The 24,464-nt window shown below is 35.5% G+C and overlaps 3 protein-coding genes and 1 pseudogene across 5 annotated transcripts; 1 reads left to right on the top strand and 3 right to left on the bottom strand.

Moving 5' to 3' along the window:
• Positions 1-70: 70 nt before the first annotated feature.
• On the bottom strand, positions 71-1,702 carry LOC142552756 (anthocyanidin 3-O-glucosyltransferase 2-like; annotated as a pseudogene).
• Positions 1,703-3,687: 1,985 nt separating this feature from the next.
• LOC142552753 (histone acetyltransferase HAC1-like) lies at positions 3,688-14,531 on the bottom strand. 3 transcript variants are annotated; one of them, XM_075662556.1, is made up of 18 exons: positions 14,374-14,531; positions 12,913-13,152; positions 12,610-12,721; positions 12,139-12,448; positions 11,556-12,062; positions 9,622-11,408; positions 8,017-8,313; positions 7,664-7,942; positions 7,376-7,504; positions 6,639-6,839; positions 6,373-6,515; positions 5,967-6,276; positions 5,670-5,809; positions 5,492-5,570; positions 5,008-5,397; positions 4,281-4,498; positions 4,007-4,100; positions 3,688-3,896 (listed from the first exon to the last, which is right to left on the bottom strand). In XM_075662556.1, the coding sequence occupies exons 2-18, from the start codon at positions 13,110-13,112 to the stop codon at positions 3,891-3,893; spliced, it is 5,202 nt and encodes a 1,733-aa protein (XP_075518671.1). In that variant the 5' UTR covers positions 13,113-13,152; positions 14,374-14,531; the 3' UTR covers positions 3,688-3,890. The 3 variants fall into 3 exon arrangements, with proteins under 3 accessions (XP_075518671.1, XP_075518669.1, XP_075518670.1); XM_075662554.1 differs by having other exon boundaries at positions 3,688-4,100; XM_075662555.1 differs by having other exon boundaries at positions 3,688-4,100; positions 14,428-14,451.
• Positions 14,532-15,652: 1,121 nt separating this feature from the next.
• Positions 15,653-18,992, bottom strand: LOC142552752 (uncharacterized). The gene is made up of 5 exons (XM_075662553.1): positions 18,724-18,992; positions 18,552-18,624; positions 16,840-16,904; positions 16,098-16,204; positions 15,653-15,986 (listed from the first exon to the last, which is right to left on the bottom strand). Exons 1-5 carry the CDS (start codon positions 18,838-18,840, stop codon positions 15,770-15,772), a joined length of 579 nt encoding a protein of 192 aa, XP_075518668.1. The 5' UTR covers positions 18,841-18,992; the 3' UTR covers positions 15,653-15,769.
• A 2,967-nt stretch (positions 18,993-21,959) lies between these two features.
• On the top strand, positions 21,960-24,256 carry LOC142552751 (uncharacterized). Its single transcript, XM_075662552.1, has 3 exons — positions 21,960-22,212; positions 23,433-23,456; positions 23,583-24,256. The coding sequence occupies exons 1-3, from the start codon at positions 22,020-22,022 to the stop codon at positions 23,900-23,902; spliced, it is 537 nt and encodes a 178-aa protein (XP_075518667.1). The 5' UTR covers positions 21,960-22,019; the 3' UTR covers positions 23,903-24,256.
• The last annotated feature ends 208 nt before the right edge of the window (positions 24,257-24,464 follow it).

Genomic DNA, 24,464 nt, shown 5'->3' with positions numbered 1-24,464 from the left:
GGTATTTTGTCCTGTTTTCCTACAAAAAAATTGTTTTTGGATGAAATATATTATAAGAAAAATATGGCAGTTTTAATCAATTAAGAAGAAAATTGGTAATAAGCCTCCCCAATTGAATATAGGAAGAGCCACCTTCCATCACACAAATCCTACTCTTTTCGCTCATCTTCTTCATCCTCTTCCTGGCTTCGCTCTCACCATCCATGAGCTCCCTTATTCGCCTTTCGACTTCTAACCGTTTCACCATCTCTCCATTCGTGCACCTCTCGTGAGAACTCAAAGCAATCTCCACCCCCAATCCGAGATCCCTCGCCACTTGGAACGCATTCATCTGCTGCTCAGCGTGCAGCGGCCATGTTGCGATTGGTACCCCGCACCAAACGCTCTCCAGCACCGAGTTCCATCCGCAATGAGACACAAACCAGCCAACTGACTCGTGTGAAAGAACATCCAGCTGCGGCACCCACCCCACCACTTTCCCGATCCTAGATGTACGATCCAGGAATCCATCCGGGAGTACTTCGGCGTGGCTGATGTATTCGCTGGGGAAGACTGCCTGTTTCTCGTTAGGGGATTGGCGGCGCAGAGCCCATAAGAAACGGTGCCCGCTGAGTTCCAGGCCGTGAGCTAGTTCTTTCACTTGGTCTGCGTGAAGACTCCCCTGGCTGCCGAAGCACACCAACACCACAGACCTAGGCGGCTGCTCGTCCAACCATTGGATTATCTCCGACGACCGGGAATCTGAAGACGGCGTTCGATTTAGAATCGGCCCAACCGGGAATATCGGCGAGGCCATGGATTGACCGTAGGCTGAAACCTGCAAAAACGAGTCAAGGGCAAAAGATTCGAGCTCTGCAAACGTGTTTATGATTATTCCCTTCGCTCTCCTATAATCACGAGCATAGTGAAGGAATCTGTCCAGCCACAACTCCTTCTCCACCAATACAAGAGGAAGGGCTTCCGGCGGAAATGGGTTCGCTAAGCTCGGGATCTGCAAATCAGATCCCGAGTTCTTCAATTCGCACACATTTTGATTCTTCTCATCATGGAGGACCTGAAAGTGAAGCATAGCACCCAGGAAACTCGCCGGAGAAGTGAAGAACACGTAGCTCGGGAGATTGAACTCCTCGGCTACATCTATCATCGGCGTGCACAGCATGTCTACCACCACAGAGACAGCGTTCGAGCTGCGGACGAATTCGGCGACGTTGGATCGTTGGCTGAGGACGAGGTTGTGGATGAAGTATCCACGCGTTTTGGAGCTCCACTCCGGCGCCGCCTCTGTGGGAGGGAGGTGGAAGAAGTTGACTCGTGGAGAGGGATCATTAGTGAGCTTGTCTAGGAAGGAGCCGCGCTGACGGTGTCCACATAATCCGGCAGCTTCATAAGCAGTACTGTCACGGAGAGTTTCCTTGTGACTGTAAAACGTACGAGTGAAGGTTGTGTACAGTACGGAAAAGTGAAGATATATTAAAATCGTGTACGTACCCGGGGAAATCGTATGTTGCCGATCAATGATGAGATTGGCGAATTCGACGATTTGGACGTGACCCATCACCGGCCATGGGATGAAAATCAATTCGCCATTGCTGCTGGACTCCTCCATTATTCTCTCTCTTCCTGCAGCTAGCGAAATGATACACCAACTTTACATAAAATTTACTTGTGTATTTATTTTTCGTTTTGTAATGTTGATAGAGATCGGATAATGTTGTTGAAGCAACAAATATTTTGATCCATTATATTTTACTAAGATTTTGTATTCAATGTAGAGTTAAAATATACTACATCAAACAACAAATGTTTTTTTTTTTTATTTCAATATTATTAGATTTTTTCTTTTTTAAAAAATTGACGAGAGAAATGTTTCGAGTATAGCATATAATAATTCAATAATATAGACGAAATCAACATTTTTATCATTATTTATATATTAAAAAGTTCACTTATTCTTTTTTATATTGTTGGTTAGTGTCGGGTGGGGATTTCTAAACCTAATCTAATCTAATTATTTAAACATTCCAAGCAACTTTTGATCTTGACTCCTCTCTGCAATACTGGTCAAGGATACCCAAGAAATACAGAGATGAAAAATAAACTAGAATTGCTAATCTTTTTTCATTATTATTTCTTGATGAACTGAAATATTAATAATATGTCAAAACTACCAAGATTTAAATGATTCTAAGTTTCTGTTGTAAATCTCAAGTTGCCGGCTGGCAGGTAATTGGAGAGAACTTGTAAATGAAGCTGGATTGGATCTTTCTTTTTGTTCTTCTTGAAATGCTTTGACGCAGCTTTCATTACTTTAGCCTATTTCTGCACAAAACGACACACAAAAACGGCAATGAATCAATACATTTATTCTGTCAAATAGTAAATCCAAGAATATAGTAACAAATAAAATCTTATTACTAAACAAAAATATACACAATCGTCAAGACATCCGCCGTTTATTACATGAACTGGAAAGCATACCTTTCTTGGTGTCGGGGAAGACGTCTTAAGGCGAACGGAAGACGGGACCGGAGAAAAACCAAAAGACTTCCTCTTGCTCATCTTCATTCTTCGATACATGCAAATGTTAACAGAGACAACACGGGTGATGTTTTTCCTGATATTGGCCGCAAATTTCTTGGAATTTTTAAGCAACCCCGTGAAATCATTTTCGTCGTACTGCAGCTTTCTTGAAAGTTATAGGCATCCATCTCGGCCATTACCAAAGGTCCGAGGAACCAAAGGGGACCAAATAGAGATCTGGGAGTAATCGGGGTCGAAGGCAGAGTTGTCCGGAAACTTGGAAAGAAGCTCACTGGACATGGATGATTCCAAATACTCCACCAATTTTAGTGGTGCTAATGGGTGTACATCGGAAGAACTGTGAGACATTGGGGGAAAATTACAGAGATTTGTGGGATTTGAGGAGTTTTAAGGTGGGATCGAAGTTGTGGGGAAAGAACAAAGACTTCGGGGAATCACAGAAGTAGCCGTTGAGGGAGAGGCCGACACATTAATTTTGTTACATCTGTAGGAATAAATTGAGTGGAGAATTTACGTGAAGAATGGAGGACCAAATTTAATAATACATTGAGGTATTCAAAAAAAAAATTAATTGATTTTTTTTAAAAGACATGGATTTAGTTTGATTTATACCCGGATATATGCATGAATAGATGTGAAAATTACACTCTCCCAATTGAGCTGAAATTAAGGAGAAAATTGTTTTTAAAAATTTCTTCAAAAAAAGAAAAAGGTAAAAACATTAGGAGAATAAAAGGACGGCCAAACAAAATTTATTTAGATAAAAGATCTGTTTTGTCTTTTACTCAAAACTTGCCAATCAATCAGAAACAATCATTCAGGTGATTAAGTATCTAGATCCATGATACTATGCGATTTTAATTGGAGATGCTTCATAATGTGCATCAATGAAAATTAGTAAAAAAGAAAGAGCAATTTAAAAGGAAGTATTTTGTCATGAGCTTGTAGACTAAGTGACACACATACACCATTCAAAGAGAGTGATCTCAACTTTGGGATCTTTGAAACCCTTCCTCCACAAAATTAATAGAAATATCTCAACCCTGAATGTGATAAAAGAAAAAATTGACAGAAATATATGCTAAAAAATTTGAAACTATTGTGACGACTATAAACAAATTAATAACTTCTTTTTTTACAATAAAGACTATAATCACACTAATATAGACATCTTTCTTTCGAATGACACAGTTGGCTGCAACAGTCTCGGATGCACAAAACCTCCTTTATAAGCTTTGCATGGAGATCCAAGAACCAAAAAATCGAGCTCCAAGTAATGAAACAAAACTCTTGCTGATCCAAGTAAATTTTTTTCAGAGCAAACCAAGCTTCCAGGAACGGAATTTCAGCTACCTCTATAACAGGGTTTGAACAATGTAGTATCAAGCGTATGATTTATTTGCAGTGTGTGTTCAAAGAGCGACTACGTTATAGGTACGGTAAAAGATCAAGAACTGCAAGCAACCTCTGCCGCACGTTGCCTCATCATTTCCATCACAGCAGCTCTTCGTCGGGACTCAGATTGCTGTTGCAGCCGTTTCATATGTACGCTCAAGTCCCTTGATGAATAATGTGAGCATATAAAAATACAGTTCCACAACAAAAATCAAGGGGTCGATGAAAAGGAAAATTACAACAGGCGCATGTGTGCATGCACAGGAAAGGGTGCTGTGTTTTATGCGTGTTTAATGTTATTTATACTCTAATTATTGTTATTAAGCTCCATTTTATATACAAACCTGCATCGTGGCACAAGGCATTCAGATTCTTTACAGGCTTGAGAATGAATTTGAAGGATACGCCACATTCTCCTACAAGGAACACAACCGCCAGCTGCACGTTTTTTGCACGTCCTAGCATGGAGGAAAAGTCCTTTCACCCCGCGACAATTAGGGTACTGGCAATTTGGAGAGCGGCACATGGAAGCATGCACCAGAAGATCGAGCATTTTCGTTAGCTGCAAAACCAAACAGACAAGGGAAGAACTCAGGCTGTTGATGTTCAACACATTTCGGTGGTAAAAATTTGACAGTCATCATACGAGTAGACATATTTTAATTAGAAAAGGAAAATCAATTTCATATTGGAAGAACCTTCATCCGCAATAGCAAAAGAACGATAAATGGCCACACGGTAATACTACCTTCTACCTTAGTATTTTGGTCACCAATGGATGTCAAGCACCTTAAACTTGTCTAAGACAGAGCTTTTACCCGTCTAAAACACACTAAAAAGTCTAAGACAGTAGAATGAAACAAAAACTTGAAACGACTCTGAAAAAGACACGACGAAAAATAAAAGCTCTACATCAATGTAAAACAAAACAAAACAAAACAGAAATACAACAATAACAAGTCAAAAAGAGCAGAACAGCAGAAGCTTAAAAACTGAGTGGAAAAAACAACAATAAAATAAAAGCTCGAGAACAATGTCAAACAGAAACAAGAAAACAAAAGTACTACTAACCTGTATGACTCGTGATTCCCTGGCTCCTATATTTTGCACATCACGGTCATTGGAAGGATTATTAGTCAACTTATGAGGATGATCAATGCCTCCTTCCTTTTGATAACAGGCATTGCATATCTCGTAATCTGGGCACGTTTCACAACGCCAACCTTGACCAGCTTCTATAACAAGGCGACATACATTGCATGTTGCTAGAAACGAGGGGGCGGTGGGATTATGAAGATGGTAAAGAATCATCATTGAGGAATGTTTAGCCCGGCGAAGGGTGTCATATTGATAATTGTTTACTTGACACAGGTTCATAAATGCCTGTCTGGTATCAAAGAATTCACTCACTAGAATACCATCTTTGTCTTTGGTATCATCAGGAACTCCAGTAATTTGAACCTGAAGGTAATACATCTCGTGAAAGGAATACAGAACCATTGAAAATACAAAAACCATGTCAAGTTGTGAGCAGGTTTTGATTATGAGGACTTACAGGATGAAGGGCATGCCTGTCCTTGTGGTTTACAGGATGTCTCTCTCTGTCTTCAAGTTTTTGTTCTGCATCATAGCACCTGGAGAAAAATATGTTACTAGTTTCAGCATGCAGCATTTTGGAAACTGAAAAAACAGAAAAGTTTTTACTGTGATAAAGCGTTAGCATGATCCCTTACATGTCACACAGCTGAAATTTTTTGCACTGTTTGCAAACCCAACGATTTCCAGAGACCATTAGAATGCAGCAGTGAGTGCATGTGTGCTGCAAATGAACCATAATAAAATCTTCTTTCATTGGAGATATTGTCCCACCAAGCTATGGAAAAAATAAACGAAGCTTGTAAGAAAAAATAATGGAAGTAACAACTGTGCTCTTACATCGATAAGAGCTAGAAAGTATGCCGGTCACCCTAATATTATTGCATTGAAAAGCCATAACATATGAATGATGAGCAATAGAACAACAGGGATACCTTATGCAACAACAGTAAATCTTTTGATGCATTGCCGGTAAGATCAGTTTGGCCAGATGCCTTCAAAGCTCTTTTAGTAATGGTCTTTTTCAAAAAACCTTTCTGTTGTTTTATCCCATCATCTTCTTGTTGCATTTGATATATGATGTCCTCTGCCGAACCAGGCCAATAATCTCCATCGAAATATGGCAACCGAGCTGCAGTCACCTTTGCTTTAGATTCCCCAGCGCAAACAAAGAAATGGTCATACAGATTTGTAAGCTCGACTACAATATTTTCTCTTTCAGCTTTCTTTAACATGGACAAATACCTGAGACAAAAGATGCAATTAAAATTTAAACGGAAATTATTAGCATTTGTATCTCTAGAAATCATCAGTCTCATTATCAGAGATTGCCAGACGTACCACTCCCGTAGTTTATCAGATTTTGGTGTCTTCTGTATTTCTGGGTGGCAATATAAAATATAGTCTTCACCCTTCATTGGAGGGCAAGCCCATATGTAGCAGCTTGTGAAACCACGCTGTTTGCAATAATCTAGGTATCCAATCTGGAAAGGAACATGCAAAAATATTAATGGTATTCACTTCATTGAAGTGAACAAATGATTTTGTGACTGAAGGAATTGGCAACAAGATCAAATAAACAAAAGCCAATGAACTTGGTAACTTGCCAAAATTTCATGGTACACAAATGTACGAAGTGCCTCTCCTGTCACTGCTCTGATATCTGGCCTGAAATATTTAACAGAATCTAGATATGCGAGGTAGACTCGGCGATGATTTGGCTGCTGACATTCTGATCCAAATTCTTGAACATACATGCCGAATAGGCATACTTCAACACCTTCAATGTTTTGAAATAAGAGTATTACCTGAAACATAAAAGCTGAAGTTTCAAAGAATTTACTTAAAAGAGAGATCAATAAATGGTAATGAACAACATTCTTAAAAATATACATCTTCTTCCTTCTTTTACAGAAAGCTAACAAACTAATGCATAGACGTATTTCAAATGGTACATCTAAAATTATTTTTTCCACATTTAAGGTCCCATAAACCACCCAATTACCAAACACAGAATGGCAGCATCAGCATTCAGCAACCACACTTAAATGTTTAGTTAATAGTTAATCAACTTTAGATAATTTATTTGCGGTTCTCTTGAACGCTCTCACAACAGTATGCATATTACAATAATGGACCTTATGATTTGGCTAAACACGACTTTGAAGAAGCAACCCCTATATAAGCAAAGAGCAGTAGCAAGATGCGATTTGTTCGGAATACAATATCCGTTAATAACTTTCGCAAACATGGCACAATCGAAATGAAGAAAAAGTTTTAAATTGCATATAAGATAGAATTCAGTCAGATGAGAGAAAAAATCATGACACTCCATAAGCAACACCTTAGATTTATATGAAAACTCTGTTGGATAATTTTTCTCTTGAAAAATTTCAGAAAACCGCGGTTTGACTTCCATTTTTTTGTTCACTGATGACACAACTCTTACAACAAGTGCTTCTGCTCCAGGTACCTGAAAATTAATATGATAATAATAAAATAGACAAGAGCAAAAGAAATGAGAAGTATTTCTTGCTATGCAATCAAATAACTTGTAATACAAAGAAGACAAAACTTCCCCTTTCCATAATAAGAATGTGCATGTGCCCATATGTATGAGAGAGAGAATCACCTCATCATAAGCTTTGCCTTGACGTAATGCTCTCTCCTGCCTTTCGTGCTTAAGGCGACTGAATAATCGCTGCTCTATGTGATCGCTCAAAATTGTTCTTGGCAAATCTTTTGCTCCAAGAACAGCACTGTGCGGCAATGGAATTCGCTCTCCTCTTTCAACTTCTAATATATAACAGTTTGGGCAGGTGTACTCAGCTTGTCCACCACCATTTCTTTTACCATTAAATAATGCACATATTTGATGTTGCCAAGCTTCACACTTGTCGCATTGAACCCACTGCACAAAATAAATTCAATTTGCAAGGGACTAATCTCAGAGCCCAAACATAGAGAAAATAAAAAGCAGCATACCGCTTCTTCAGGGTCGTCATCATTTTTCTTCTTCTCCACCCTTGCCTTCGGAATGGAAGTTCTATCAACAACAATGGTGTCTCCACGAGCCTCGTTATAGCATGGAATACAGAAGGAATAACGAGTGTCACCAGCTCCAAAGGTGTAATACATTGCATTTCTTTTAATTCGAGCGCCACAAGGCGTACAATATATAGGAAGTGGTTCAAAGTTAAGCTTCTCAACTGCACACAACTGACAACAATTTTCATTCATTGAATGCGCCATTGCTTGATTCTTTTCTGCTTTTGCTTTGCTCTGTGTAATATAAGATGAAATAATAACTTCATCAGAGGGTGGAAGTTCGATAATCAAACACACAAGGGGCGTATACCGTTGAGCATAAACTTTATTGAGAAAATTAGTCAAAGCATAAATGAATAAGATTTAGCTTCTGGGAAATGCCAAGTGTAAAAACTATCTGCTATGACCCCAATCCTGATCATACAACAAAATAAAAATCCCAATCCAAATAATAAATCAAATCAAAACTGCATATCAAGTTATGGTTACCAACTGAAAGATGAAAAGGTTCAAGTTTATTGAGCAAATTACTTATTAATGGGCAAGGTTTACATAGTTATTTATTAGATAGGGCATAAATAATGCTTATGGGCCTTAAAAACTTGTTTATGTTTCATTATATATGTATCTTTTTATTAGCTTATTATCATGAAGCACACTAGACTTTATTTTACGGTCATACCGGGTTGATAGCTTAGGGTTTTCTCGCATATATTGTAGATAAATGAACTTTTGTTGGAGTAAGACAATTTTCATCGATAAAAATTGAGTTATTCTCTCAAATTTGGTAGCAATTCTACAAGATTTACAAACAAAAAGAAGCTATCAAAATTCGTTTGTGTGATGCTCAAACCCAAACTTATCATCTACAGATCATTGAAGAGTGCCATCCGACAACTCCACAACTTTACTAGATCTACAAACAAATCAAATTGTAGCGTTAGATTGGTCAAGTCCAAACCAAGATCTCGCTTTTGGGAACTAGGTTGGGTATAGTGGTGTTTGTGATCAACTGAAGACATCCTGATAAGATTGTCAGAGTGTTGATCGGGGTCCCTTCATTCTATCGTTGGAGTGTTCTCATTACTTTCTTTCGAGGGGAAGAGAGGACACGGGAGGGAGAGACCATCAAAATAAAATAGAAAATTTGAAATTTGAAAATGTTAATGGGTATGACACCAAAGGCAAAAATAAGACACAAAAATTGAAGCCATGCTTCAACCTGCTGTTTTCCGCATCTATCAACTCAATCACCCACAAGTCACAGTATCGAACTTTGTTAGACACAAAATTCTTAGAATTGTCCTGTTAGCTAGAAAAAATAATCACCACTTTTCATACTTTCTGTTTCATATAATGAAATTTAATTCTAGTGAACTATCCACAACTTTTACAATGAAGATGCTTTCTCGTGTTGAAAAGTAACACCCACAGACCTGGGGGATTGGTCCTCTGTAAAATAAATAAATAAACTATAACTGCAGCAATTCCATGTGCAAATAACTTGATTAAACATACAACATAGGCACAATGAAGACTGACCTGACCGACCCATTGTCTAAGTCCTTTAATGTGTTGCCTGACTTGTTCAGGAGTAAACAGTTCAGTTAATGACACGCCATTTATTTTTGGCTTCCCAGACTTGGATGCATTGTCACAAGAAATCAACATAGTCTCTGGTTTAGATTGATCCATTTCTTTCTCTATCTGAATGAAGTCCTGCGCACCAAATACAGATGGATTACTTGATAAATTAGGTTCGGCATCAGGCCTTCTAGCACTGGTATCATCTAAGTGATCATTTTTCATTTCCACATTCTTATGATTAGACTGCCGAACACTCTCATGGATCTCCACTCTTACTTCAAAACTTTCAGATTTCACAGGGATATGAGAATCATCGTACAGTTCAGGACGCTGTGCATCTTGGAGAAGAAGTTCATTTCTTACATCGCTAACCAGGGAGGGAGACCTCACACCTTCCGAGACAAAAAATGGGGAGGTTTGTTCAGTTTTTATCCGTTTACGAGAAGGTTCTAGATCTTCTGAATTTTTAGCTATCACTGAGCTTGTCTTCAAACCCGACTGTCCAGCGATTTCAGCAGTATCGCAAGTCTTACTGGATCCATTGTCAGGGCAAAGCAACACTGGTCTGAGATCTAAACAAGCAACTGCCTTCCGCTGCGCTAGTAGAAAATTTTTAACAGGTATACAAACCGGGCAACTTGCATTATGGCAGTGCCTGCGATGATAGAGTATACCCTTGGTATCATTACAACGAGGAAACTGACACTTAATTGCATTGCAACAATCCAAATGAGCCAACAGCTTTTGTGCCAATATGCAGTTAGATTCTTGGCATTTCCCTACTGGTGCAGAACATTTCCTAGCATGCAGCAAAAACAAGATCCATCTCTGTTGGTTCTTAAAGTCCCGCTCACGATTAATGAAATTAGATCTATATAAAGCTTTGTCAACAGTTGGAGGTTTGGCTGATCCAGAGGCATCATGTTGGTCATTTACCGATACTTTGGAGCACATATTGTTTCGCTGATCTTCATCAATCCCACATACTTCGTGACCAAAGTCCTCTCTAACAGTTTTATCTAGTTCGGGTCTCCCTGATACACGAGATCCATCTTGAGAGTTGGAATACCATTGACCGCATGATGCTCCATTGTGTCGGATGCCAATGGAAATATCCTTGAAATCATTTTGAGGATTAGCAACAAAATGTTGTGGATGTGATAACTGTTGCATCTGATCTGAACTTTGAGTTAATGGTGTAGCTCGAGAGTGGTCTTCCATGGAATTCTGTTGGAACTGATTATGAATATCAGAAAACTTGGATGGCTCAGAGACCTGCAAGTGCAGACCACCATTACGAAGCTCTTTTTTGAGACCAGACTTGTACCCAGGAACTGTACTAGATGATTGGTGAGACGGACTAAAATTATTTTTCTTTAACAAAAGCTGTTCTTCATTTTGCTGCTTTTGGAGTCCGACAACTTGCTGGCAATGAAACTGATTGTGCGGTTGTTCAAGTTGCTGATGTTGAAGACATTGTACAACATTTTCTTTCACTGGATAATTCGACAGATGATTCATCTTTTCCAATTCATCTATTGATTCAGTCTTCACGTTTTTCATCTGTTGAGTGAAGTGAATGCTTGGTCGATTAGTCATCATATGTGAGTTTATTTTTGGCATGGATCGCGACGATGTAGCATTCAGAATCTCGTCATTTGTCATAGATCCAACAGAAGTTACAGGAACATAAAAGCTACCCGATCCCAAAGCATAAGCTGCACTAATTTCGTATCCATCACCTGAAAGTAGGTTGGTTGCAACGAGAATACAATTAAAAACAAGCATGAATATTACTATTTCTTTCTTTTTTTCCCACCAAATCACAAGATCCAAAATTAATTTTAGGATAGAGGAACAAGTATTTAGAGAAGAGAGAGCAACAGTACCTTGCATTATTGGATGATGATGCTGATCAAAACGTTCATGCGAGGGTTGTGCAGAGTTGTCAGTTAAATAGCACTCGGAGGTTCCCGCACTATTAATTTGGGAAATATTATTTGCCATAATCCCCATCCCTCCACTTACGGGTCCATTTGATAATCCATTAGACCTCTGTTCAAAGGTAGATCTAATTCCACCACCCATATGACCCCCAATATCACGTGAGATATGACTATTTTGACCACCAAACTGCGGGTTTTGTTGCGTAGACTGTGCAGCACTTGAAAAGGTTTCAACAGTAGGGAACATGGAAATATTTTTAGATGACTTTATATTCATGGGACATGAATTAATAGCCTTATCACTCAAGCCATCATTATTAGGATTATTAAATCCAGGAGTGGGGATCATTTGACTCCTAATTTTTTGTACACCAACTGATGATACCATGTTGATACCTCCAGAATTAATTGAGAAGCCATTTGATTGTTGATATAAACCAGCCAAAGATCCTGAAAGCAATATCCAGTGAGACAAGAAAGCAACGGCTAGTGAATATTGTATTTCCAAATCTCAAGCCAAAATTACCATCATATGAATTTAAAGAGCCACAAGGCGCACTTCCAGAAGGCACATTTCCAGCTGGGAAGAAGCTCCCGTTGTTGAAAGTGGGTGATACAATTGTGTTACTACCATTGCTCGAAACGACAGAACTATCCACAGAGGTACTCATCAGGGTAGAATTGTTAGTTCGTGACAATCCAGGAGTTGGAATCATCATACCAATGGGAAAAGAGGAACTGACGTGTGAAAACTGCTGGTTGTCATCCCTCATAGGCGGGCGTTTAATCAGAGCATGCAAACGATTTTCTAAAGTTGCCATGTTCAGATACTCGTCCTGAAAAAGAGGATTGGAATATGGAAGAGCTAAAGGAAAATTATATCCAACAGCATGGAACTTCTATGAAATTTCAAATTCTATAGCACCATGTCAGCATATATGGTTTACAAGAGTCAAGAAGTGCATAAGTCAATCAGAAAGGCAAATTCATACAACACCTTTGACAAAGCACTCCTGAATAGACCCTCTTCCAAACGTTTTACTATATCGATCATTTTTTTGTTGGAAAGCTCTGGAGATTGCCGCTTCCTATGCATGAGAATTTCATAGCTGCAAAATAATAATAATAAAAAGCTAAAAACTTTAGTAGCATTCTTTTTATAGACATTTCACCCTGTGTGAGTTGCCCATTAGGATGAAAACAATCAACCACAAAAGTGGCACAGCCACAAGAGAGATGCAAGAGAACGTCGAAAAAATCATTTATCACATCTCAGAAAGACATTGACAAAAATTCTTACATCTTAGCCTGCATATATTTGCGTGCTTTCACAAAATCAGGATTCCTATTCAAGGCATTGTGATGGATGCTAGGACTTTGTGTCTGGCTAGGCAAAGAACTTCCATTTTGCTGTGGTGGCCCAGGCAACGGATTGCAAGCCTGATTTGGTATTTGTCCAGTGATATTCCCAGAATAGTGTGTTTGTAAACTCATCTTCATCTTCTAGGCTAATATGTAAGTTCAGCAAAACACGAATGACCTGAATTCCAAAATGTATACGAAGAGCTGTGTAAAACCTGTCTGTGCACTAATCAACATGTAAAGTTTCAAAACATACAGAACAAATTTCATGAACTTTAAAAGCAAATGGCTATTGATTATACAATGAAAATCGGAAAACATGGTTCCAGATATCAGTTCCAACTTCCACCAGAAATTAGCCACGTTAAAATAATCAAGATTTGAAAATTTAGTTCAAGGAAACCAACTTATACAAAAAAGCAAAGCCTTTCCACTTGTGAAGCCTGATTTTCACCAGGCATATCCAACATGTCTTGTCGTACATTTTGCAAACCTCAAACGGGAGAAAGGACAAAATTTTCCAATTATCCATAGTATCGTTTATAAAAGATATGACTAGTGTCCAAGTCCACATCAATATGCAACACTGGCTGATCAATTCTGAACTACATGAATCATACAATCAGAAGGAAAACAAAAACAAAGACCGTTAAGATTGGTATTCGTACATAACTCAATCCCAAAAGCTAAGAGAAAAAATTGTCCAAGTCCATATATATCACTCTCAACTCTCAAGTACTTAATATAGCCGATATTTGAACATTTAACGCACACCAATGTCGTCAAGGAATGAACAAATGAAACGTGAAGTTTACAATTATCAGGTGTCAGTGCAACACATAAATATGAGTCTTGGATAGGACAGAATCTTTCTCAGACACCATATTAAGATTGAAACTTTGACCTGACTGAACCCTGAACAACAATATATACAACTTCCAAATGATTAATCTAGTCAGTGTGTGACATTTAACATGGACAATCAAAATAAATAGACTCTTGAGAGCTATTCACTTCATCATATGTCTAAAGCCCCTCAATGCCAACTCAGACCATGCAGCATTGACCCAAACAACAATATATAACTAAAGAAACAAACCAATGCTAAAAAAAATATTGCCCCACGTCCTCATATTGCTTAAAAATTTATATTCTTTAATGACAGACAATAGAAGGATGATGAAACTGAGACCAATCACACGTTTTGATGGAGTCGAAATTACAACGGGAATAAAATAGAATCTAATAAATTAGGGCTTTCCCAAAAGGGATAAAATGACGGCGTGGATTTTCATGTTATATGTTTCAAATTGATCAGACAAAAACAAAAAAGAAACAAAGAAAAGAGAAACCAACAATCAGATTAAAACCATAAAAAATCCAATAAATCGAAAAATACCAGAGAGCACACCGCAATTCAATTCAAAGCATGAAAAATTAGGCGAAGCCGAACAGGTACGAATTGAGTATGATTGAGAGAGCCGACGATTGGACGACGTCAGAAAGTCAAGGCTGAAAACGGAGAAGAAGAAGAAAGGATGCGATTTTATTTATTTATTTTATTTATTTTTATTTTTTAACAGCATCCTGTTATTATTTGTTATGTTGATTTCTATTGGATACAGATAATATATTTTATTATCACTACAATTTATTTTATTATTATTATTAATTTAATTTATTATTATTATTAATTAATGATATTATGATTATTTATTCATTCGATCTCTACAAGGAAAAAAATAGTTATAATAAAAAAAATTAATATCTTAAAAGATAAATTTTCTATAACTTTAAATTTTGATTTATAGAATTCCGTCTCGTTAGATAATTCTATCGGAAATATCCACTAGATTAAATTTTATTTTGATTCTACAGTTCTATGTTGATTTGATTTTGATAAAAAAAATTTTAAAAAATTAAAAACTTAATAATATATAAATCCATCAATTATTTGGGGCTAATATTAGATGTCAAAAATAGGAATGAGAAATAATACCGAATTTTCGGTATACCGAGATTATCGTATCAAAAAATATCTAATTTATTGAATTTTCGGTATACCGAAGATTTCGATACGGTAACAGTATACAATTTGAAAATTTCTGTATATACCGGAATACCGAAATACCAAAAAATATATATAAAATTTTAAAATATATAGTATTCTAAAACAATAAATTTATACAATTTTAAAAATATAAGGTTTTTTCGATGTAAATCGATATCGTACTGAAATTTTCGATATATCGTACAATTTCGGTATAATAGGTATGCTAGTTATATACATATCGAAAATTTTGGTACGATATCGGTATAAATTTTCTTATACCGTAATTTTCGGTACGGTATACAATATATAATTTTCAGTACAATATGGATAAGGTAAATCAGCCCTAGTCAGAATTAGTTAAATAATTTAATATACGGTGGTAAATAAATTAAATAAAAAATTTATTTGAATTTGTGGCCATTGATTCTATTGGTTACCAAATCAACCAATTGTTTGCAAAACTTGAGATGCAAGTATAATTATCTATAATTATAAACTGACCCCTCTTAAATACAGTATTTATCGATTGGTCCCTGGAGATTGAATAATTTTAGTCGAGTCCTTTAGCTTTAATTGTGTATGTCAAATGTCCCCCTTTCCATTGGAATTTGGTAAGCATAGACAATTTTTACTTGGTCTAAGACTCTTAAGTTAACCATTGTGCAAAAGAGTTCGATGTAATGAAAATTTTATCAAACGTTTTCCCAGTTGAAAAATTAGAGTACATCAAATTCATTTATGATCATGATCGAGATTGATTTCTCGTAGAAACAGATGCATCCGGAGGTGAAGATTCTGAGATATTAGCAGCATTGTTTGGTATTTTGAATCGTACGAGTGGTCTTCGCAAAAATTTGAGAGGCCATCTTTTAGGCTTTATTAGTCCCAGTAATTTCATCTGTTCCTTTCTGAACTTCCGGTTGGCGTACCACGTTCCACCACGCCAGCCCAAACCGTACCTGTATATTTGACATAATAGGAGCATAAACCCAAAAATTTCAGGTTTGTTACGAACTTTGAAGAGTGAAGCTAGAATGACCACATTGAGTGAAAATTCTAACTTTACTGACCCAATGATTAACGTTGTTCCTGCAGTGGCAACACAAGCTGGAAGACTCATGGTTCCTGAAACGAGCTTTTTGAATTCAGGGTCTTCCATCGGATGATTGTTTTTCATCTACCACAAATATCATAATCCGACAGATAAATGAACAGACAGAAGAATAAACAAAAGTAAAATCAAATTCGATAGAAAAGTAAATTTGAAACTTGGTATGCTATGAAATTTCAACTTTGTGTTTCTATCAAATTTACTTCGAGTGTCAATGAATCATTAATCTTACTTTACATCACATTCTCAAGTTTCAACCCAAAAACCAGTAATCTTCTCTACGCACATGATCCCAGAAAAAAATTTGTGAACAAGCAGAATAACAATTTAGATTAATGAGTGTAATTTATTTTTATACACCTATCTAGTTTAACAAACAGAACTTCACAGTTGGGAACTTTTAAATGATCCAGAATAATCACCAGAATACAGAAAAATAAGACAGAACATGACTTGATCTCAACACAATAATTTGTAAACCTGTTTAGAAAAAAGTACAGAGTGAGATACAAACAGTCAAATATTAACTCCCTAAGTGTGACAATAAACAAAGCATACTGCAGAGAGTAAAATCACAAAAAGAAAAACAGAATTCAATCTCGGCCGTGTTCATGAATTTGATAAGATACTTAATAGAACGTAATTATTTTCATAAACTCCATAGAGGTAACATCATAATATTGAAATTAAGAAATGCTTACAGCTTTCTCAATTGATTCAAGCCTTTGGTCAACTCTTGATTCATGAAAATGACGTAAACTATACCCTGCATCATGTTAACTTATCATAATTTGCACATTCTTCAGCAAGTAATTTGTAGATTTGTTGCACAAATCAAGAATCCAAAAACATGAATATTCGAGACACTAAGGTTGCATTATGATTGATGGATTAAAAGTTAAGATTTCAAATTCATAATAACAAAACTATTGGTATGTTTGGCTAAATCAAATTAGTATTGGATTTCAAATCCTCAGCTAGTTACTTTTGAGTCATTGTGGTGGACTTCAAATTCATTCACCATGAAGTCAGTTTAAATCTTTCCTTCAAATATTCACTAAGATCCAAATCCTCAAATGCAAATACAACCCAAGAGATTTTATCAAGTCTTTAACAACTCTTCAATGTATGCTTGAGAGTGTATTTTCTATCAACATCTAGAGAACCATAGTAGCGTCAAGCGTGGTTTAGTAGATTAACGTTTTTCAGATTAAAATAACAACAGAATATTGACCATTTGCTTTCCCCAGGAATTTCAACTTAAATTATCAGGATAGATTTAACCAGAAGAATTGTCCACCATAAGGATGTAAATAGATACTCCAACTCATATAACCAGAACCATTTCAACAGCATGAACCAACAAGTACAAAAGCTTCTCTTTTCTTCTTTTTGCATGAAAAATTAATGTCCCATAGCAAACGATCATATTTTTATTATATCCCGGAACATTGTAAAGCATAAGATATAGATTGCTTTGTTCGACTTTGTATCTCTTTGCAAGAAAATACAATTTACTTTTCTTGTGAAAAGACCGTTGATAAAGAAAATGAGTAAGAACAAGAGTAGTGGTCTCCCAATTGAATAAATACATATCAAAAGGATGCATAGGTAATGCAAAACAATTCATTATGCAAATCATACATGAAAAATATAAAGCACAAAATTTGGTTGTCAGCGCACACGATGAACCACCGACATTTTGTCATCCATTTAGTTCTTAGACAGGTACAACAGAAAATATGAAAGAAGTCATTACTAACTACATCCAATTTCTGTTTCCTCCTTCCAGTTTCAAGTGAGCTAGTCAGTCTAAACAGAACAGCGACAGCAATTGAAAATACAGAGAGGGGGCTTCAGTGCAGACTGGGGATCTCCTTTTCACGTCTTTCATAGACTATTTAGTGGCACTCGGGAGAGTTGGATGTTGTCTCAGCTTCGTCCAAACTCTTTTCTCTTCACAAATAATGCCATCAGGCTCCACTCAGAGTAGTGGCATTGCTAATCTGAAGGAGATTTTATAAACCCTCGTGGTCGAAATATGAAATTAGTAAACCATGATTTCAAATATATATAAGCCAATGTTTGAATCTTAACAAACTTTAAGATCCAGTTGCCTCTGCCCACCTCCCTCTGGCACGGATGTATAGAACTACATTCACACTTATATTATGGAATCTTCTTACACATTGCACAGTACCATTTATATCGTAATACAGTTCTTGTCATCAACCTATAAAACATACTCAAAAGGGTTCACCAAAATATATTTTGCACATTCCAATTCGAAGAGTTTAATTCCAAAACAACCATTTAAAGCCCAAAAAATAGGCTTGTACAACTATAACAAAGCAAGGAAGATAGAAACAGCAATGTATAATCTCTTCAGAAACAAAAAAGGGGGAAAAGTTACCAGCCCACGCCGTAGCAACTGAGGCAATAGAAGTGGAAACAGTAAACACAATTTTATGGTTATCAAATATTTCCTGCAAAATGGAAAACAAGAACCCATCCGAGACAAATGAACTTTGATCCATAGGCGTGAGCAAAACAATGAAAAGTATTAAAAAAACTGTCGAAAATACCTTTGTCGCATAAAAAGTGCCCTGAACAGCAGCCCATGAGTTTAAAGCCTTTCGTCTCAATTGAGGAACCGTTAGATGGTGCAAAATCGATGAACCCGATGCACTAAAACGCGGCATCTTTCGACGAAACGAGATTTCTCCTTGGTTTGATCCTTCTTTCCTAAAGTTCTACTGAATTTTCCTCGAACAAATGTACCGACTCAATCCGACTGTCTTGTCGAATAAGTTATTGCCCCTCCATGAATGTGCTTCGTCTTTTCTTTTTTGTTTTGTTTGGTATTATGTGAACAAAAAGTGGAATTAAATCGAGATATCTTATTTACAAATAATAGACAAACATTTGTACGAGAAATCTCACGGATGTCAGACGAATTTTTATTTCGTGTAATTTATGAAAAAATATTATTTTTTTATGTTAAAGTATTACTTTTTGTTGTGAATATCGATAGGATTGACCAGTAGATTCGTGAGATCGTCTCACAAAAAATCTACTCAAAATAATATCATTTTTTTCTCGTTTTTCTCTCTTTTTGTTTCCTATTAAATTTATAACACACTATCAACATGAGTATTAATTTATAATAATTTTCATTTTTATTCTTATATAGATGCGTAGCAAAATATTTAAATTTTATTTTGACTCTCTCAAACCGAAATAAATTTTAATTTTATGTTGACTGTTTATGAAATAACATGATTTTAATTTCATGTTTATGTTAGTCTTGACGTATTTATGATTTATTACGTAGAAATCTATTGTTTATTAATATTTCTGAATAATGTTTATATAATATCTAAGACATCAATATTCTTGATAATATCGATCTAAGATAAAAAAATAATAATAATAATAATTCGATCAACATTCATGAAATTAATGTGAACATCCAAAAATATTGACATACTATTTAAAATTTGACAATATTCTACAAAATATTAATTCGAAACAAACAAGTTATATTATGATGAGATGAAACACTGTTCGGGCTAACAATCTTCGATTAAAGCAAAAACATGAGATCAATCGGTGTCTTCATCATCTACTTTTATATGAAGCTTGGTTTTCATGTTTGCGTTGATTTTTAGACTTGGCTCGTAGCTGTGTTTGTCCCCACCTGCAGTGATGACAAAAAATCATGTGAGACGGTCTCACGAGTTGTATTTTAGTGTGACAGATTTCTTATATGAATCATCCATGAAAAAAAAATATTAATTTTTGTGCTAAGAATATTATTTTTTATTGTGAATATCGGTACGGTTGATTCGTCTCATGGATAAAGATTCGTGACACCGTCTCACAGGAGACCTACTCTACAATGATTGCAATATTTGAAAATATTTAGGTTGATTTCGTTGCATTTTCAAGTAATTTTGGAGTAGATACAACTTAATTTGATTACAAGTTTTCCTTTGTCATTCATATTTTTCAAAAATCAAATGTTTTTATTCAAATTTGTTTAGTATATATGTCAAGGTATTTTAAATATTTCATTCGCTTAAATATACAATACAAGTCTTGAACACGATTATATGTAGCTCAAAGTGGGATTTGTGGTTTAATCTCTTCCTTATTTGCTCTTGAGTTCTGATTTATTTATAGCTTCTTTGCTATTTAGACAATATGAAATAAATCGATGCATGCCTATCTTTTATTTTACTTGCAAATATAGCTAAAATATGCCATTAACGTGATCGGAAAATTAGATCAAAAGATAATTTACTTCGATAGAGAAAAACAAATTTAAAACTTCTTCGTATCAAGTAATTTTATATGGTGGTACCATAAAAATGACCGATAAATCAGATGTGAATACGGCAATCACCGAAGAATAATAAGCATGTTAAATTATAAGATTTCAATATATTATTTATCTAAGAAATTATAAGATACAAATAATTCGAAACATTTGAACCTCTAGTTCGAACACCTATAAATATAATATATGATGATACAAATGAGCTTTTGTGACAAAAAGAGATACTAAGATACAAATCCCAACTTGTAGCTAAATATTTCTAATTTGATTGTTATTTAGTTTAATTGAAATAGTTTGACATCTTATTTATGGATCCGTTGACTATATATTTATATGATTTGCTCAACAAATGGCATGTAAATCCTTGAGGAATTTAAGGTGTCAAATGGGATTAGGTCAACCCTCTATAACTATCTTTCAATAAAGCTACACAAATCAGTGCGTAGATTAAGATAATGTGGCCGATTACTCACAGGATATTACCTACACCAACTTTTGAGAAAGTACCATGCACAAAATAAGACAATTTAAAAATTTCAAGTGATATTGGTAACAAGGAGAACAATCAATGAATATAAGGATGTGATGTTCTTTTTCTTTAACCAGGTTTCTGTCACATGGAGTTGTGTTTTTGTTTGGTTGTAAGATTTTGACGAGACACTTCTATCATCTTGAAGATATATAAAAAAATATCTATTGATGTACTTTTTTTTTTTTCATTCCTTCAGTATTTTTTCATCGGATATTATAGTCAAAGTTTTCACGAGACAACACTTTACTTTTTATATCTTATCCAAATTACCTCAGTCGCGAGACATGGTTTTGAAAAAAATCATCGAAAAGAGAGTGTTATAGATTGCTAAATCTAGTATATGATTATCATTGATGATATTATAAATAGGAACCTATGGTTGAGAAATAATATAATTCATTCAAGAATAATTCTCTGACTTATTTTTCTTTCTCTTTCATCTTATTTTAGCTTTATAAGATGAACATGTTAATTAAAGTTTTATTTTATTTTCATGAATTTCCATATGGAAAATACCTAATTTAGATTTTTACGCGATTTGTATTGGTCTAATATAGACTAGCATCATCGTGTGTATAATATAACACTAAGCTAACACATGTATTGTGTATAATCTAATACATGAATATCATGTATTTTAACTGAACTGATATTCTATATAAATTTATTTAATAATTATAATTATTAAATTCTATATTGATTATAAAATAGTAATATCAAAATATTTATTAAAAAAAAAACAATAAAAAAATAGTAACGCGAGTCAGAAGACTTAACAAAAAGTTTAATATAACAAATTTTGGCTCTAAATATATATGTCGGTTCATCTTTATATGTTTTATCATATTTATTTAATAAATGAGTGTGTATCGGTGGATATGGCAAGGAACAATGTCAAAATTATTATTATATATATATATATATATATATATTTATATATACGTGTTCACACCTTGATATTGGTGTTGGATCTCTCCATAGATTCAGGGAGAATCAGAAGGAGAAATATGGCGGTGAGAACTGGGGTCGTGAAGGCAGCTCTCGCGATAATGGCAGCATGCTTGGCCGGATACATAGGGGTGCCACCTCTGTATTGGCACTTGAAGGAAGGAATCGCTGCTGTTAGCCGCTCGTCTTCCCAGTATTGCCCACCGTGCGAATGTGACTGTCATTTTCAGCCCCTTCTGTCCATTTCCCAAGGTAAACTTCATGTTCGATCTGTTTAGATCTCTCAATTTTGTGCGTCGGTCTCGCGTTGAGTTATTGGGACTTGCTTTTTGTGCTCAACTGGATTTTGTTTATTGTTTCAAATGTTGACGAAATGATCTTGTCCAACGGTGTGGAATTAGAGGATGTTGAGATCTGTTGAATCTCTTGAAAAATGTAGCAACGTGGTCCATTGATTGTGAGTATGAGCTCTTCTGCTATGCAATTTATTTTGCCTTACGCTTCTTAAAAATCTGTTTACTGCTTGAGAGTGGGCATTTATGGCCAGTTCAAGTTTTGATGGATCTAATATTTCATCAAGAATTTTATATTCTGGAGGCTTCTCTTTTGCTTATGGCCTCATAGTTGCCAAGCAAATGACAAATGGCCAGGGCTATAATTATCATGCTATCTCTGAATGCTGGGCTAATGCCACCATCAGTTATTCACAGTTTTTTGTAATTGTCGAGGATATGAAAATCTAGTTCGTTGATATAAAGTTGTTTCAAGTCATGTGTACTTTTGACCCCAAGGTTACTGGCTTACCAATGACCACGACTTATAGTTTAAGAAGGGAAAAATGCACTCTTTTATTGACAACTCTTGCCAAATTATGTGATGTGATTTTTTATAGCTATCACGTGGAGTATGGTTGAACTTCTTTAGTTTCCATAACAAAAAGTGGTGAATCATAGATGGTGACATGAGCATTATATTTATTCCAATCGGATACAAATAGATGAAAAATAGTACGTTTTAGTGATTTCAATTTAATCAACCTAGTTAAGGTTGAATGCTACATTATTCCGGCATAGAATTTTTCTATCTATGATCCATTCATCTATTCATATGTTTCTTGTTGAGCTGACAGGAGAATATATGTTTTCACGTATTAGATTGAGTGCTAAAACTCAAGATGTTTATGTGGGACCACTCATTTTAGTGTCTTCTAATTTTTTTTTAATGTGATGCATGTGCATGTCTTCGTACCTTCAGTTTCTTGCTATTTACCTGTCATATGTTGACTATTGTTAATATTCATGGCTTCTTTTAAGCTATCATATGTAATGGGGAGTTGGTAGTGTTTGTTCTGGACACCTTGTTTGTGTGGACTTATATTTTTGTTTTTGTATTTCCTCTTTCTTATGTTTCACTTGGTCTTCTGGTCGAAGCTTGCATATGCTGATCAGTTATTACTATGATTTATTTTGCAGGACTGAATAATACTTCCTTTTCAGGTATATTTCTTGGGACTGTTTTATCTTTTGAGTAACGTTTAATTTGGTTTGATATCATTTTCCTGCCAAGTGTCTTTATTAAATTATTTTACCATCTGTATCATTTTTATCTCCATACGTCTACAGATTGTGCAAAACATGATCCAGAAGTGAATGAGGATACACAAAAGAACTTTGCCGAACTACTATCTGAAGAATTGAAGACTCGAGAATTAGAAACTACGGAAAATCACCGACGTGCTGATATGGCATTGCTTGAAGCTAAGAAGATGACTTCCCAATACCAGAAAGAGGCAGACAAGTGCAATTCTGGAATGGAGACTTGTGAAGAGGCAAGAGAAAAGGCTGAAGCAGCTTTATTAGATCAGAAACAACTCACTGCCATGTGGGAGCTGAGGGCCCGACAAAAAGGTTGGAGTGAGTCACAGTCTCAACCCTTGAGTTAATTCTCTGGTTTTTTTCTAACACGGGTGTGTATCTTCGTATATGCTTCTTTGAATCAGAGCATTTGGTAATTGTGCTTTCACTCAAAGTTAGTATGAGTACTTACAGCAACACAAAAAGGAAATTTATTTTAGTTTGAAGGAGGTTAATAGATGATCCATCTCAATAAAAAAAGAAACCTTTTTTGTTGTTATTATTCTTTGTTACGTGTTATGTGAAAGTCTGAACTTAGTTTGGATGAGTTGATGTGTAAAGAATTATGTTGTCATGCATGATATGCATGCATAATTAGGTACTTAATGTGTACGAAGTGATGTGTATTCATTCTTCAATGGGTAAAATCAAAAAGAAATTTGTATCTTTTTTGTTAACCTTGTTCCAGTGAATCTCTTCTCCTAATTTATGCATGTTTTTGGAGTTCCAAGTTAGTATTTGCACTTTATAGCAATTTTTCTTGCTAGACCGGAAACAAATGTTTATCCTATATATATCATGATATCTTCTATTTTAGTTGATTGGAAGGTGTCATATTTGACTCGACTTTCGGATGAAAGAGTAAAAAGG

Source organism: Primulina tabacum, chromosome 8, assembly GCF_025594145.1.
Source record: "Primulina tabacum isolate GXHZ01 chromosome 8, ASM2559414v2, whole genome shotgun sequence".
Lineage (NCBI taxonomy): Eukaryota > Viridiplantae > Streptophyta > Magnoliopsida > Lamiales > Gesneriaceae > Primulina > Primulina tabacum.
Note: the sequence above shows the minus strand (reverse complement) of the source record. Positions and strands in the feature narration are given on the sequence as shown.

Coding starts and splice junctions, on each gene's coding strand:
- LOC142552753 (XM_075662554.1), bottom strand. CDS start 13,112: ATGAAGATGAGTTTACAAACACACTATTCTGGGAATATCACTGGACAA. Junction 12,449..12,609: donor TCAGGAGTGCTTTGTCAAAG/GTGTTGTATGAA, acceptor CCTCTTTTTCAG/GACGAGTATCTGAACATGGC. Junction 5,810..5,966: donor ATTTACTGTTGTTGCATAAG/GTATCCCTGTTG, acceptor TTTTTTCCATAG/CTTGGTGGGACAATATCTCC.
- LOC142552752 (XM_075662553.1), bottom strand. CDS start 18,840: ATGCCGCGTTTTAGTGCATCGGGTTCATCGATTTTGCACCATCTAACG. Junction 16,905..18,551: donor AGTTGCTACGGCGTGGGCTG/GTAACTTTTCCC, acceptor AACATGATGCAG/GGTATAGTTTACGTCATTTT. Junction 15,987..16,097: donor GGAACAACGTTAATCATTGG/GTCAGTAAAGTT, acceptor TCAAATATACAG/GTACGGTTTGGGCTGGCGTG.
- LOC142552751 (XM_075662552.1), top strand. CDS start 22,020: ATGGCGGTGAGAACTGGGGTCGTGAAGGCAGCTCTCGCGATAATGGCA. Junction 22,213..23,432: donor CCTTCTGTCCATTTCCCAAG/GTAAACTTCATG, acceptor TTTATTTTGCAG/GACTGAATAATACTTCCTTT. Junction 23,457..23,582: donor GAATAATACTTCCTTTTCAG/GTATATTTCTTG, acceptor ATACGTCTACAG/ATTGTGCAAAACATGATCCA.